The sequence below is a fragment of the Coregonus clupeaformis genome, chromosome 6, assembly GCF_020615455.1.
Source record: "Coregonus clupeaformis isolate EN_2021a chromosome 6, ASM2061545v1, whole genome shotgun sequence".
NCBI classification, from domain to species: Eukaryota; Metazoa; Chordata; class Actinopteri; order Salmoniformes; family Salmonidae; genus Coregonus; species Coregonus clupeaformis.
Window position 1 is genome coordinate 10,281,833 of NC_059197.1, and position 14,813 is coordinate 10,296,645.

General features: G+C 43.5%; 1 protein-coding gene across 1 annotated transcript in view; it reads right to left on the reverse strand.

Moving 5' to 3' along the window:
* The window catches only part of LOC121568431 (beta-1,3-glucosyltransferase), a 136,904-nt gene that overhangs the window by 4,644 nt on the left and 117,447 nt on the right, over positions 1 to 14,813 (reverse strand). Inside the window, exons 11-14 of the mRNA XM_041878970.2 lie at positions 13,342 to 13,411; positions 12,313 to 12,426; positions 3,999 to 4,098; positions 3,427 to 3,546 (exon numbers count right to left, since the gene is read on the reverse strand). Of these exons, the coding sequence (XP_041734904.2) occupies positions 3,427 to 3,546; positions 3,999 to 4,098; positions 12,313 to 12,426; positions 13,342 to 13,411 (404 nt within the window). The remainder of the gene's footprint in view (positions 1 to 3,426; positions 3,547 to 3,998; positions 4,099 to 12,312; positions 12,427 to 13,341; positions 13,412 to 14,813) is intronic.

Here is a 14,813-nt window from a genome sequence, read left to right on the forward strand (position 1 = left end):
CTCATTTGCCAAGATAATCCATCCACCTGACAGGTGTGGCATATCAAGAAGCTGATTAAACAGCATGATCATTACACAGGTGCACCTTGTACTGGGGACAATAAAAGGCCACTCTAAAATGTGCAGTTTTGTCACACAACACAATGCCACAGATGTCTCAAGTTTTGAGGGCGCGTACAATTGGCATGCTGACTGCAGGAATGTCCACCAGAGCTGTTGCCAGATAATTTAATGTTCTTTTCTCTACCATACGGCGCCTCCAATGTCATTTCTGAGAATTTGGCAGTACGTCCAACAAGCCTCACAACCGCAGACCACGTGTATCCACGCCAGCCCAGGACCTCCACATCTGGCTTCTTCATCTGAAACTAGCCACCCGGACAGCTGATGAAACTGAGGAGTATTTCTGTCTGTAATAAAGCCCTTTTGTGGGGAAAAACTCATTCTCATTGGCTGGACCTGGCTCCCAAGTGGGTGGGCCTGGCTCCCAAGTCAGTCATGTGAAATCCATAGATTACTGCCTAATTAATTTATTTCAATTGATTGATTTCCTTATTGTCACGCCCTGACTCATGGGACTCTTGTATATTGAGTCAGGGTGTGGAGTTCTATGTTGTATTTTCTATGTTCTCAGTCTAGGTGTTGTATTTCTATGTTTGGCCAGGTGTGATTCCCAATCAGAGACAGCTGTCGCTCGTTGTCTCTGATTGGGGATCATACTTAGACAGCCTGTTTGCATTCAGTTGTTGTGGGATCTTGTTCCTTGTTAGAGGCTTGTATTGTGTTTAGCCTTAGGACTTCACGTGTCGTTGTTTTGTTCGTAAGTTTATTGGTGAAATAAACATGTATGCCTTTCACGCTGCGCCTTGGTCTGACCCGTCCTTAAACGAACGTGCCACCTATATGAACTTTAACTCAGTAAAGTCATTGAAATTGTTGCATGTTGCGTTTATATTTTTGTTCAGTATAAATACAGAGCACAAAATCAAAAAGACAGTTCAAACTTAATTTATCCAACGAAAATGCCTCAACAAATTGAATCAAAACACTGCATATTTAAAGAACTGGTTTAGATTCTTAAATAGGCCTACAATAATAAGAATAATGATATACAATAATGATAAATTATCATCAATACAAAAATAAATAAATAAATGTTAGAAAATTGCATCGAACCTGAATAGCGAGTTGCACAGTCCAATGCCAATGTTCTTCTCACCTTTGTCCATTCCCCTTGTCGACTTCTTTTCACAATAATCTTTCTCCTCTATCTTCCGTTTTACTTCAGTGAAAAAGGCCTCCATCTGTGCAATCAAGAGTAGCCTATAGGCCAAGGCTCCTCTTACTCTCTCTCCTCAGCAGCAGGCGCACGTGAGGTGAGCGGCAAGAACCAGTTTCAGCTGGACATGAGCTATACGTTTTATTGAGTTGCAGTTGGCTGACACAGACAACAAGCTTGCGCAGTTCTCATCACCTCACACATTAAATTATCAGAGGGCAGGTCCAATCAGGTCCAGTCGGTAAATCTGTTTTAATTGCACCTACTGAGACACGTGGCAGTTACATCAGACCTGACCCAGATCCGAGACAAAAGTGAGAATTTAGGACCTGGATCCGCTCGGGTCCTTGGTCGGGTCTGTTGGAGCCATGAAGACCTCGAGTTGGGGGTCCTTGAAAACCACTGCTCTAAAGTACAGCCTCTGTCTCAATTACAGTGGGGGAAAGAAATATTTAGTCAGCCACCAATTGTGCATGTTCTCCCACTTAAAAAGATGAGAGAGGCCTGTAATTTTCATCATAGATACACGTCAACTATGACAGACAAAATGAGAAAAAGAAATCCAGAAAATCACATTGTAGGATTTTTTATGAATTTATTTGCAAATTATGGTGGAAAATAAGTATTTGGTCAATAACAAAAGTTTCTCAATACTTTGTTATATACCCTTTGTTGGCAATGACACAGGTCAAACGTTTTCTGTAAGTCTTCACAAGGTTTTCACACACTGTTGCTGGTATTTTGGCCCATTCCTCCATGCAGATCTCCTCTAGAGCAGTGATGTTTTGGGGCTGTCGCTGGGCAACACAGACTTTCAACTCCCTCCAAAGATTTTCTATGGGGTTGAGATCTGGAGACTGGCTAGGCCACTCCAGGACCTTGAAATGCTTCTTACGAAGCCACTCCTTCGTTGCCCGGGCGGTGTGTTTGGGATCATTGTCATGCTGAAAGACCCAGCCACGTTTCATCTTCAATGCCCTTGCTAATGGAAGGAGGTTTTCACTCAAAATCTCACGATACATGGCCCCATTCATTCTTTCCTTTACACGGATCAGTCGTCCTGGTCCCTTTGCAGAAAAACAGCCCCAAAGCATGATGTTTCCACCCCCATGCTTCACAGTAGGTATGGTGTTCTTTGAATGCAACTCAGCATTCTTTGTCCTCCAAACACGACGAGTTGAGTTTTTACCAAAAAGTTCTATTTTGGTTTCATCTGACCATATGACATTCTCCCAATCCTCTTCTGGATCATCCAAATGCACTCTAGCAAACTTCAGACGGGCCTGGACATGTACACGTCTGGCACTGCATGATTTCAGTCCCTGGCGGCGTAGTGTGTTACTGATGGTAGGCTTTGTTACTTTGGTCCCAGCTCTCTGCAGGTTATTCACTAGGTCCCCCCGTGTGGTTCTGGGATTTTTGCTCACCGTTCTTGTGATCATTTTGACCCCACGGGGTGAGATCTTGCGTGGAGCCCCAGATCGAGGGAGATTATCAGTGGTCTTGTATGTCTTCCATTTCCTAATAATTGCTCCCACAGTTGATTTCTTCAAACCAAGCTGCTTACCTATTGCAGATTCAGTCTTCCCAGCCTGGTGCAGGTCTACAATTTTGTTTCTGGTGTCCTTTCACAGCTCTTTGGTCTTGGCCATAGTGGAGTTTGGAGTGTGACTGTTTGAGGTTGTGGACAGGTGTCTTTTATACTGATAACAAGTTCAAACAGGTGCCATTAATACAGGTAACGAGTGGAGGACAGAGGAGCCTCTTAAAGAAGAAGTTACAGGTCTGTGAGAGCCAGAAATCTTGCTTGTTTGTAGGTGACCAAATACTTATTTTCCACCATAATTTGCAAATAAATTCATAAAAAATCCTACAATGGGATTTTCTGGATTTTTTTTCCTCAATTTGTCTGTCATAGTTGATGTGTACCTATGATGAAAATTACAGGCCTCTCTCATCTTTTTAAGTGGGAGAACTTGCACAATTGGTGGCTGACTAAATACTTTTTCCCCCCACTGTAACATCAATTGCTGCATCCAAAATGTCTGTGTCAGAGATGTTAGCTGAGTTCCAAAAGGCACCCTATGACCAGGGCCAAAAGTAGTGTAGGGAATAGGTTGCCTTTTGGGATGTTGTAAGTGACTCACCCCCCTCCTCCGGTGATGTAGCTGTAGCCTCCCTGGCTCAGCCCGTAGCCGTATCTCTCCCCTAGACACACCGGTTCAGAGGGGTCGTAACAGCTCAGCAGCATCTGCAGTCTGGGCAGGCTGGGGAGGGCACACACTCATCAGGTACATGTGCAAACAAACACACGTCGACTGCAAACAAACACACGTGTGCATGCATGCACCATTCACGCATGCACACAAACAATGCACACACACACTCACACAATACACACACACGGGTACAACAACAGGTAGGATATTCCTAATCAAAACCCCCCAATTAAATTCTGACGCCGCTGCTCTCTACATCCGGTAACTTTCGCACTAAATACAAAATTATCAGTTTGCTGACTTTGCCCTCAAGAGGCAGTCTTGAAGAGCTCTTTCAACTTTTTTTATTTGACAGCTTTTTCACTGCATCAGGGGTTTTGGCATAAGTGAATACACACATTTTGGAGGAACTATCACTCAAACACACCATCAGCCTTAGTGTCTGTGTGTGTGTGTTTGTGTGTGTGTACGTGTCTGTGTCTGTGTACTGACAGCTTTACCTGATGAGTGTGTCATCATCCACCACCAGCAGCCAGCTCGTCTTTGGCACCGCATCGCTGACATACCTCTCCAAGATGGCAAACGTCTTCCCACAATGACCTGCAGAACAAAACACATAGAGTACAGTTTATTTTTCTGTAGGACGCAAGGTTGCCCATCATTTGACAGGACATTAAAGGGCTGAATCTTAATTTGAGAGCTAGAACTAGAATTTGAGAACTAGAGCTCCCATTGACATCAATGCACAACTCAAAATATGTTTTTGTTCACATGGAGTTAGGATTAGGATTGACTGTGGGATATAGCAAGGTTGGTTGTCGGTAACCACATACTGACTTAGTTGACGGATTTATTACGATGTCCAATAACTTGTTGGAGACAGACTTTACAGACCAAATGTATTTCAGCGACACGGTCCAGAGAAGCTCTCAGGAATCCTTAAGGAGACAGCAAATCAATGAGGCTTTATGCCCTTTCAGACTAGAATTAGATTTAATTGAAAAATCTTAATCCACCAAAAGAAGACAGAGATTCAACAACAGAATAATGGGGAGAATAATGAAGACAAAGGAGGAAGAGAGAAAGAAAGAGGAGATTTGAGTGGAGAGTAGCGACAATGGAGGATGGAGGGAGTGACTCATCAGGAGAAAGAAAACAGAAAGTGACAATGAAGCTAGCTGGGGTCTGACTTACTGCTCTAATAATACCCACCGGCTCAGGCTTCATCATAAATGGGACCCTACTCCCTTTATAGTGCACTAATTCTGTCCAGGGCCTGTAGGGCAGTGCACTACAGTGGGGAAAAAAAGTATTTAGTCAGCCACCAATTGTGCAAGTTCTCCCACTTAAAAAGATGAGAGAGGCCTGTAATTTTCATCATAGGTACACGTCAACTATGACAGACAAATTGAGAATATTTTTCTCCAGAAAATCACATTGTAGGATTTTTTATGAATTTATTTGCAAATTATAGTGGAAAACAAGTATTTGGTCACCTACAAACAAGCAAGATTTCTGGCTCTCACAGACCTGTAACTTATTATTTAAGAGGCTCCTCTGTCCTCCACTCGTTACCTGTATTAATGGCACCTGTTTGAACTTGTTATCAGTATAAAAGACACCTGTCCACAACCTCAAACAGTCACACTCCAAACTCCACTATGGCCAAGACCAAAGAGCTGTCAAAGGACACCAGAAACAAAATTGTAGACCTGCACCAGGCTGGGAAGACTGAATCTGCAATAGGTAAGCAGCTTGGTTTGAAGAAATCAACTGTGGGAGCAATTATTAGGAAATGGAAGACATACAAGACCACTGATAATCTCCCTCGATCTGGGGCTCCACGCAAGATCTCACCCCGTGGGGTCAAAATGATCACAAGAACGGTGAGCAAAAATCCCAGAACCACACGGGGGGACCTAGTGAATGACCTGCAGAGAGCTGGAACCAAAGTAACAAAGCCTACCATCAGTAACACACTACGCGCCAGGGACTCAAATCCTGCAGTGCTAGACGTGTCCCCCTGCTTAAGCCAGTACATGTCCAGGCCCGTCTGAAGTTTGCTAGAGTGCATTTGGATGATCCAGAAGAGGATTGGGAGAATGTCATATGGTCAGATGAAACCAAAATAGAACTTTTTGGTAAAAACTCAACTCGTTGTGTTTGGAGGACAAAGAATGCTGAGTTGCATCCAAAGAACACCATACCTACTGTGAAGCATGGGGGTGGAAACATCATGCTTTGGGGTTGTTTTTCTGCAAAGGGACCAGGACGACTGATCCGTGTAAAGGAAAGAATGAATGGGGCCATGTATCGTGAGATTTTGAGTGAAAACCTCCTTCCATCAGCAAGGGCATTGAAGATGAAACGTGGCTGGGTCTTTCAGCATGACAATGATCCCAAACACACCGCCCGGGCAATGAAGGAGTGGCTTCGTAAGAAGCATTTCAAGGTCCTGGAGTGGCCTAGCCAATCTCCAGATCTCAACCCCATAGAAAATCTTTGGAGGGAGTTGAAAGTCTGTGTTGCCCAGCGACAGCCCCAAAACATCACTGCTCTAGAGGAGATCTGCATGGAGGAATGGGCCAAAATACCAGCAACAGTGTGTGAAAAACCTTGTGAAGACTTACAGAAAACGTTTGACCTGTGTCATTGCCAACAAAGGGTATATAACAAAGTATTGAGAAACTTTTGTTATTGACCAAATACTTATTTTCCACCATAATTTGCAAATAAATTCATTAAAAATCCTACAATGTGATTTTCTGGATTTTTTTTCTCATTTTGTCTGTCATAGTTGACGTGTACCTATGATGAAAATTACAGGCCTCTCTCATCTTTTTAAGTGGGAGAACTTGCACAATTGGTGGCTGACTAAATACTTTTTTCCCCACTGTAAATAGGGAGTAGGGTGCCATTTGGGACGTAGCCTCTACTGCTCCTGTAACAACTAGACCTGGATATGAGAGGGCCTGATGGGGCCAGGCGGAACAGAAGCCCACTCCAACACAAATGGCAAGAATCCAGTGAAATAATGTCGCCCATCGCCATCGGAATCCCCCGTCTGTCCCTCTCTCCCAGCCACTGGGACTGAGAGACACAGGGAATTCCCCGTAGCAAAGCAACACTATCACAGAGAATACACCTAATACCCTAATACTTAATTTAACAGACACCTCGCGGTGCTCTCATTCTCTCCTCGTCTCTCTCTGTAGCACCCTTTTCTTGTTCCCTCTCTCTTTTCCGCATTGATTGACCTTCATGTCTTAAAGTAATGATGGGACTGTCATTTCTCTTTGCTTATTTGAGATGTTCTTGCCATAATATGGACTTGGTCTTTTAACAAATAGGGCTATCTTCTGTATACCACCCCTACCTTGTCACAACACAACTGATTGGCTCAAACGCATTAAGAAGGAAAGAAATTCCACAAATTAACTTTTAAGAAGGCACACCTGTTAATTTAAATGCATTCCAGGTGACTACCTCATGAAGCTGGTTGAGAGAATGCCAAGAGTGTGCCAAGCTGTCATGAAAGGGTGGCTATTTGAAGAATCTCAAATATAAAATATATTTTGATTTGTATAACACTTTTTTGGTTACTACATGATTCCATATGTGTTTTTTCATAGTTTTGATGTCTTCATTATTATTCAACAATGTAGAAAATAGTACAAATAAAGAAAAATCCTTCACTGAATAGGTGTGTCCAAACTTTTGACTGGTGCTGTGTGTATATATATCTCATAACACTGAAGCAGCGAACTTTGTGAAGACCAATACTTGTGTCATTCTCAAAACTTTTCACCACGACTGTATATATATATATGAGAGAGAGAGAGAGAGAGAGAGAGAGAGAGAGAGAGAGAGAGAGAGAGAGAGAGAGAGAGAGAGAGAGAGAGAGAGAGAGAGAGAGAGAGAGAGAGAGAGAGAGAGAGAGAGAGAGAGAGAAGTATTGGTCTTCACAAAGTTCGCTGCTTCAGTGTTATGAGATATTTTTGTCAGATGTTACTATGGGTATACTGAAGTATAATTACAAGCATTCCATAAGTGTCAAAGGCTTTTATTGACAATTACATTAAGTTTATGCAAAGAGTCAATATTTGCAGTGTTGACCCTTCTTTTTCAAGACCTCGGCAATCCGCCCTGGCATGCTGTCAATTAACTTCTGGGCCACATCCTGACTGATGGCAGCCCATTCTTGCATAATCAATGCTTGGAGTTTGTCAGAATTTGTGGGGTTTTGTTTGTCCACCCACCTCTTGAGGATCGACCACAAGTTCTCAATGGGATTAAGGTCTGGGGAGTTTCCTGGCCATGGACCCAAAATGTCGATGTTTTGTTCCCCGAGCCACTTAATTATCACTTTTGCCTTATGGCAAGGTGCTCCATCATGCTGGAAAAGGCATTGGTTGTCACCAAACTGTTCTTGGATGGTTGGGAGAAGTTGCTCTCGGAGGATATGTTGGTACCATTCTTTATTAATGTCTGTGTTCTTAGGCAAAATTGTGAGTGAGCCCACTCCCTTGGCTGAGAAGCAACCCCACACATGAATGGTCTCAGGATGCTTTACTGTTGGCATGACACAGGACTGATGGTAGCGCTCACCTTGTCTTCTCCGGACAAGGTGTTTTCCGGATGCCCCAAACAATCGGAAAGGGGATTCATCAGAGAAAATGACTTTACCCCAGTCCTCAGCAGTCCAATCCCTGTACCTTTTGCAGAATATCAGTCTGTCCCTGATGTTTTTCCTGGAGAGAAGTGGCTTCTTTGCTGCCCTTCTTGACAACAGGCCATCCTCCAAAAGTCTTTGCCTCACTGCGCGTGCAGATGCACTCACACCTGCCTGCTGCCATTCCTGAGCAAGCTCTGCACTGGTGGCACTTGCTGGACTTTCTTGGGCGCCCTGACGCCTTCTTCACAACAATTGAACCTCTCTCCTTGAAGTTCTTGATGATCCGATAAATGGTTGATTTAGGTGCAATCTTACTAGCAGCAATATCCTTGCCTGTGAAGCCCTTTTTGTGCAAAGCAATGATGACGGCACGGGTTTCCTTGCAGGTAACCATGGTTAACAGAGGAATAACAATGATTTCCCTCCTTTTAAAGCTTCCAGTCTGTTATTCTAACTCAATCAGCATGACAGAGTGATCTCCGGCCTTGTCCTCGTCAACACTCTCACCTGTGTTAACGAGAGAATCACTGAAATGATGGCCGCTGGTCCTTTTGTAGCAGGGCTGAAATGCAGTGGAAATGTTTTTTGGGGATTAAGTTAATTTTCATGGCAAAGAGGGACTTTGCAATTAATCTGATCACTTTTCATGACATTCTGGAGTATATGCAAATTGCCGTCATCAAAACTGAGGCAGCAGACTTCGTGAAAATTAGTATTTGTGTCATTCTCAAAACTTTTGACCACGACTGTATATATACACACACACAAATAAATGCTTCACAGAGTTCAAGTAACAGACACATCTCAACATCAACTGTTATTTTTATTTTTTATTTAACCTTTATTTAACTGGGCAAGTCAGTTAAGAACAAATTCTTATTTACAGTGACGCCCAACCCCGGCCAAACCCGGACGACACTGGGCCAATAGTGCGCCGCCCTATGGGACTCCCAATTACGGCCGGATTGTGATACAGCCTGGAATCGAACCAGGGTCTGTAGTGACGCCTCTAACACTGAGATGCAGTGCCTTAGATCGCTGTGCCACTCTGGAGCCCAGACTGTTCAGAGGAGACTTTGCGAATCAGGCCTTCATGGTCGAATTGCTGCAAAGAGAGGCCACCAATAAGAAGAAGAGACTTGCTTGGGCCAAGAAACACGAGCAATGGACAATAGACCGGTGGAAATTTGTCCTTTGGTCTGGAGTCCAAATTGGAGATTTTTGGTTCCAACCGCCGTGTCTTTGTAAGACGCGGTGTGGGTGAACGGATGATCTCCGCATGTGTATTTCCCACCGTAAAGCATGGAGGAGGAGGTGTTATGGTGTGGGTGTGCTTTTCTGGTGACACTGTCTGTGATTTATTTATAATTCAAGGCACACTTAACCAGCATGGCTACCACAGCATTCTGCAGCGATACGCCATCCCATCTGGTTTGGGCTTAGTGGGACTATCATTTGTTTTTCAACAGGACAATGACCCAAAACACCTCCAGGCTGTGTAAGGGCTATTTTACCAAGAAGGAGAGTGATGGAGTGCTGCATCAGATGACTTGGCCTCCACAATCTCCCAATCTCAACCAAATTGAGATGGTTTGGGATGAGTCGGACCGCAGAGTGAAGGAAAAGCAGCCAACAAGTGCTCAGCATATGTGGGAACTCCTTCAAGACTGTTGGAACCACTCTGGCAGGGCCCTCACCTCCAGGGCACAACTGGACTGTTTGTATTCCACCATATTCCCAGCCACCTTGCCGTGGTTAAATGCAGAGGTTTGTGCTTTCAGTTTTGCGCGTTTTTTGGTTTGGATAGGTTTTAATCGTCACAGTGGGAACAACATCCCCCATACACTTCCTGAGTACCTCACGCTAACGGATTGTGCCACAATCAGTTTGCGTGCGTCTCAGGCCCAGTCAATTTGAGTGGCTCTAGTCTATTTGAGTGGCTCCGTGCGCTAACTGATTCGGTTAGCGTGTGGCTCAGGCCCAGTCAATTTGACAACAAGAGCCGGTCCTTCTTTCGTTGACTAATGAGAAGGATGCACCATTAGAATGCAATTGTGTTACTGTAGATATATTAAAGACATTTTCTGAAATTACAATGCAAAAATTTGACATGTAGGTCCTTTAAAGCAAGTTTTCTGCAATTCTACACATCTTGCCATGGGGCAGAGAGAACATTTTGATATTTTATTACACATTTCATGCAACTCTACTAGTTTTGCCATGGGGCAGAGATTTTTTGTGTGCAGTTTTACAGCACATTTCCTGCAATTCTACCCATTTTGCCATGGGGTGGAGAGAAATCTTTGCAGTTTTAAAGTTAATTTCCTGCAATTCTACACATTTTGCCAAGACTTATGCCATGTTAATGAAATCTGAGTGAGAGTGACTGACAAAATCAATGGGGGCCCCCTGGAGGTCAGGGCCCCTGGGTACCTGCTCTGCGTGCTCGGTCGTTATTCGGCCATGATTACTAGATAGCTGGCTAGAGTAATTTACCAACCAAAATTTTTCTTGGTCGATTCATTGAGTGACTGTCAGTGACTGACATAACACGATACAAATGACACCTTGTGTATTCTACTATTCTAACTCTCAACAGTAGAGTATTTATAATGAGGGATACCTGGAGGACATTGGATCTCTCTGAAATGAAAATGGATGGCCCTCCCTTCATTAATTATATTTTTTTACCTGACCCCTCCCTGAAAGCTTGAAAAAACAAACAAGTGACCCTCCCCTACACCCAAAATAATAATTAAAACATATAGTGGATAGCAGAGAACATGCCTACTGTTTACCCTCCTAGGACAGACCAGAGCCTTAGATATGCAGTTTACAAACTGTTCTTTGTCGCATAAGCATTACAATGCAACATAGCAAATATTAAACCCTCCCCCTGACTGAAATTGAAAAAGCATGACCCTCCCCCATTTTTGTCTGGGTTTTGGTTCCGAAAATGTGTAACAGCCCCTAAGCAACCGCTTATGTCGCTTATGCCTGGAGCCGGTCCTGGATACCGATACCAGGTTTAGTATCACAATACTAGATACCAAAATGATACCACGGCAAAAAAAGAAAGTTCTAGCATAGATGGAATGGTCATAATTAAGATAAGATAAAATCAGAAGAGAGCAAGGTTGATAGCTAACAACCCTATTCAGAGCTTTGTTGACCTCTTCTATCAAACTCAAGTCAACGGATGGTAATTTACTCCCAGAGCAGTGGTACTGGTTGATTATGAGGTTTTCATATTCATTCCTAAACCATCCTAAAATTTGACAATTTCCACCTGATAAGACTAAATCTTACACTTCAATGGATGCAGTCTGTCACAAGTTTTGATTAGATTTTAGTCCTGAATTAAAATGACCCGGGTCGCAATCATGAAAAAACAATCCGGCCTTCATCGTTTGACATTGAGAACCGTGGAAGAGATGAGAGCTGACGTTTTAGAAAATGTGCAGATTATGTATCTCAGTCACAGACAAGACACTCAATTAACAACCTCATGAATAAGCAGTGGCAAAACAGAGGCACAAAATGTGCTCACAGCCCTTTGTTTAATCCCAAATGTTATGATAGCAGGATCAGACAGGAAGCCAAATTATGCTTGTAGCATCAGACTCGCCCTCTGAGTTAAAGGGACACTCCCAAACCAAGGTTTGTCAGACTGAATCAAATCAGGAAATCATTCAGTCCTTATCTATTCCATTCCCTTGGGATTGAGGCATATAGCTGTATCTACACCACCGCTAGCATAAGACGTAACGTCCTCTGGAAATTAGAATACTTTTGAGGTCTAAAAACATCTGACAAACTTTGATTTTGAAGTGAATTATCTTAGATCTTAGCTTTATACACATTATTTAGCGATCTTTATCTTTGAACATAATCAACTCTGAACTTCTCAACTGTGCTTTTGAAATCGATTCAGCTACTACTGGACCTGACTAGAGTGGAGATGTGGATGGGAGCAGGGCCTGTATTCACATAGCATCTCAGATTAAGTATGCTGATCTAGGATCAGGTCCTCCCTGTCCATGTAATCTTAATAATTATGATCTAAAAGGCTAAACTGATCCTAGATTAGCACTCCTACTCTTAGATATTTTATGGATACAGGCCCTGGACTAACTCACCTCTCTCTGTGTTGGGGACTCCTAGGTCGATGGTAGGTATGGACGGGTCAGTGTGGTCACTGTAATACTCCAACAGAGATGCCTCTCTCTCCCATGTCTTCTTTACCACTGGGACTGGGGCAGGACAACAGGTCAAACAATACAGCTCAACACTTCCACAATACAATAGTAAGTAGAATCAGGCTTCTGTACACAGAAAACTTGCAGCATTATTAATTATGAATGTTAAAAACATAACCTTTTGTCTTTTACAGAACTTTTAAAAATAAACTTTCAATAGATGTTTTGGTAGTTTTTTCTTTTTCAATGCAAAAGAATTGGACCTGGAAAAAGAAACAAACACACAGAAAGACTCAAGAGTCAAAAGCAGTAAAGGACTGGAGTCAACTGAGGGAAGAGAGTCAATTACAAAGACTCAAGAGTCAAAGGTAGTAAAGGACTGGAGTCAACTGAGGGAAAAAGAGTCAATTACAAAATAAGCTTTTCACATCCAACCCTCATGCCATAAATACATATAATGTTCCTTTTAATTCTGTCTGTGTGTTAGTTGAGGGTGACTTGGCAGAGTAAACTGTAATCAATATAATCAGAGCAATTAGCTGTGACCGACATGTCAGCTGGAGCTGATGTAGAATTTTCCGGGTGCTTCCGAAATTCAAATGGCAACACTTTATCTGTCTCATTAAGTTTGAATTGATTCCTGGTACTTAGAGCTGACCCAGCGCTGCCATGAAAGCTACATTAACAGTTAGGCTGTCGAGGGGGGTGGGGTCAATGGTTTTGGCTTCTCTCTGAATCCACCTCTTCGCCATGTCAAGGCAAGTTTGTGACAGACATCTTGTGCTGAGAGTTAAACCAGGCCACCACAGAGTCAGCACTTTACCTGGCACACATCTCAAAGGCTAAAAATACATTCTGTCCTTTAGAAGAATAGCGAAAATGTTGACGTGAATACTTTACGAACATTATGGACCCTGTCTGAGTTTAACCACCCCAGAGCTTCAGGTGAGCTTCAAAGGTCTGACTCACCTCTCTCAGTGTGAAACTTCTTACAAGTTTTCACAGCGACAAAGACGTCTTCCTTCTTTACAGGTTCCCCCTGTAAGAAAAGCAGCAAGATAAGAATTAGACATATATTTTAGGGCCCAGAGTTTTCCTGGTCAGGTCACGTGGTCAGGAAAAACACTGGGCCCTAGTTAAGGAACATACATCCCAAGAGGGGAGCTGTTATCGTTGTTGAAGCACCATTGAGATGGTAACTTTTTCAAATTCCCTGCCCCGTATTGAAGAGTCCTCGTGAATCTTGACTAGCTCCTCAAGATGACACGTGCGGTATTATTAGGTTATTATTTGAGAGTGAAATGTGAATTGGCCATCTTTATTTAAGTGCTCAGGTCTCCTGCCTGTCTGTCTGTGGCTCTCAGGCTTATGCCAGAGGGAGGCCATGCACCCTGCTGATAGGCTTTCCTCTGCCTCTCTGTGAGGCTCAAGGCTTTCTGCTTTATGTCTTCATCTCAAATGGCACCCTATTCCCTATGTAGTGCACTACTTTTGAACAGGGCCAGTAGGGATTTGGCCAAAAGTAGTATACTATAAAGGGAATAGGGTGCAATTTGGGACACACCCTATGAGTTATCTCTATCTTCTCGGCATATTAGAGCTCTGGCAAGAGAAAGGTTAGTGGGAAGATGACGTGGAGAAAGGTAGGAGGGAGACTAAAGGAGGCAGCCAGGATAGTCAGAGATGAAAGGGTAGGAGGGAGACTAAAGGAGAGAGCCAGGATAGTCAGAGATGAAAGGGTAGGAGGGAGACTAAAAGGAGAGAGCCAGCATAGTCAGAGATGAAAGGGTAGGAGGGAGACTAAAGGAGAGAGCCAGGATAGTCAGAGATGAAAGGGTAGGAGGGAGACTAAAGGAGAGAGACAGCATAGTCAGAGATGAAAGGGTAACGAGACAGGAGGAGAAGGAGTAAAAGGAGAGAGGGCACCTTGTTCTCTCTGAGCACTTTATCGAACATTCAGACACCTTGTTCTCTCTGAGCACTTTATCGAACATTCAGACCAGGCTGAGGAAAGGCAACACTTCCAGGGGTACAAGGCAGACAGACAGACAGGCATCAAGAACAGAGGGAATATATTAAGCGCATCTGAGCGCAAACTAATCGGCCAGAGCTCAACACAGTGGTTTGTGTTGGGTGGGCAGCAGCGGTCCTCGAGGGCAGTGTTGCTGGCATCAGACTTTCAACACACCACACCTGATTCAAATGAACCAATAACTACTCTTTATTTCAGCCCACAATTGGTTTCATCAGGTGTACTGCTGTGGGGCTGGAGAAAAGGTGTGACACGGCTCTTGAGGGCTGCAGCTGCCCGCCGCTGTGAGACAGAATTCCAGTATGGAGGGAGTGGCCTGCTGAACAGTGTCTCACCCAGGAATGGAAAGTACTGGAAGAGGATTTGAGGGTTCTTTAAAATAACGCTTGAGGGAGAAAGAGGATTTGGA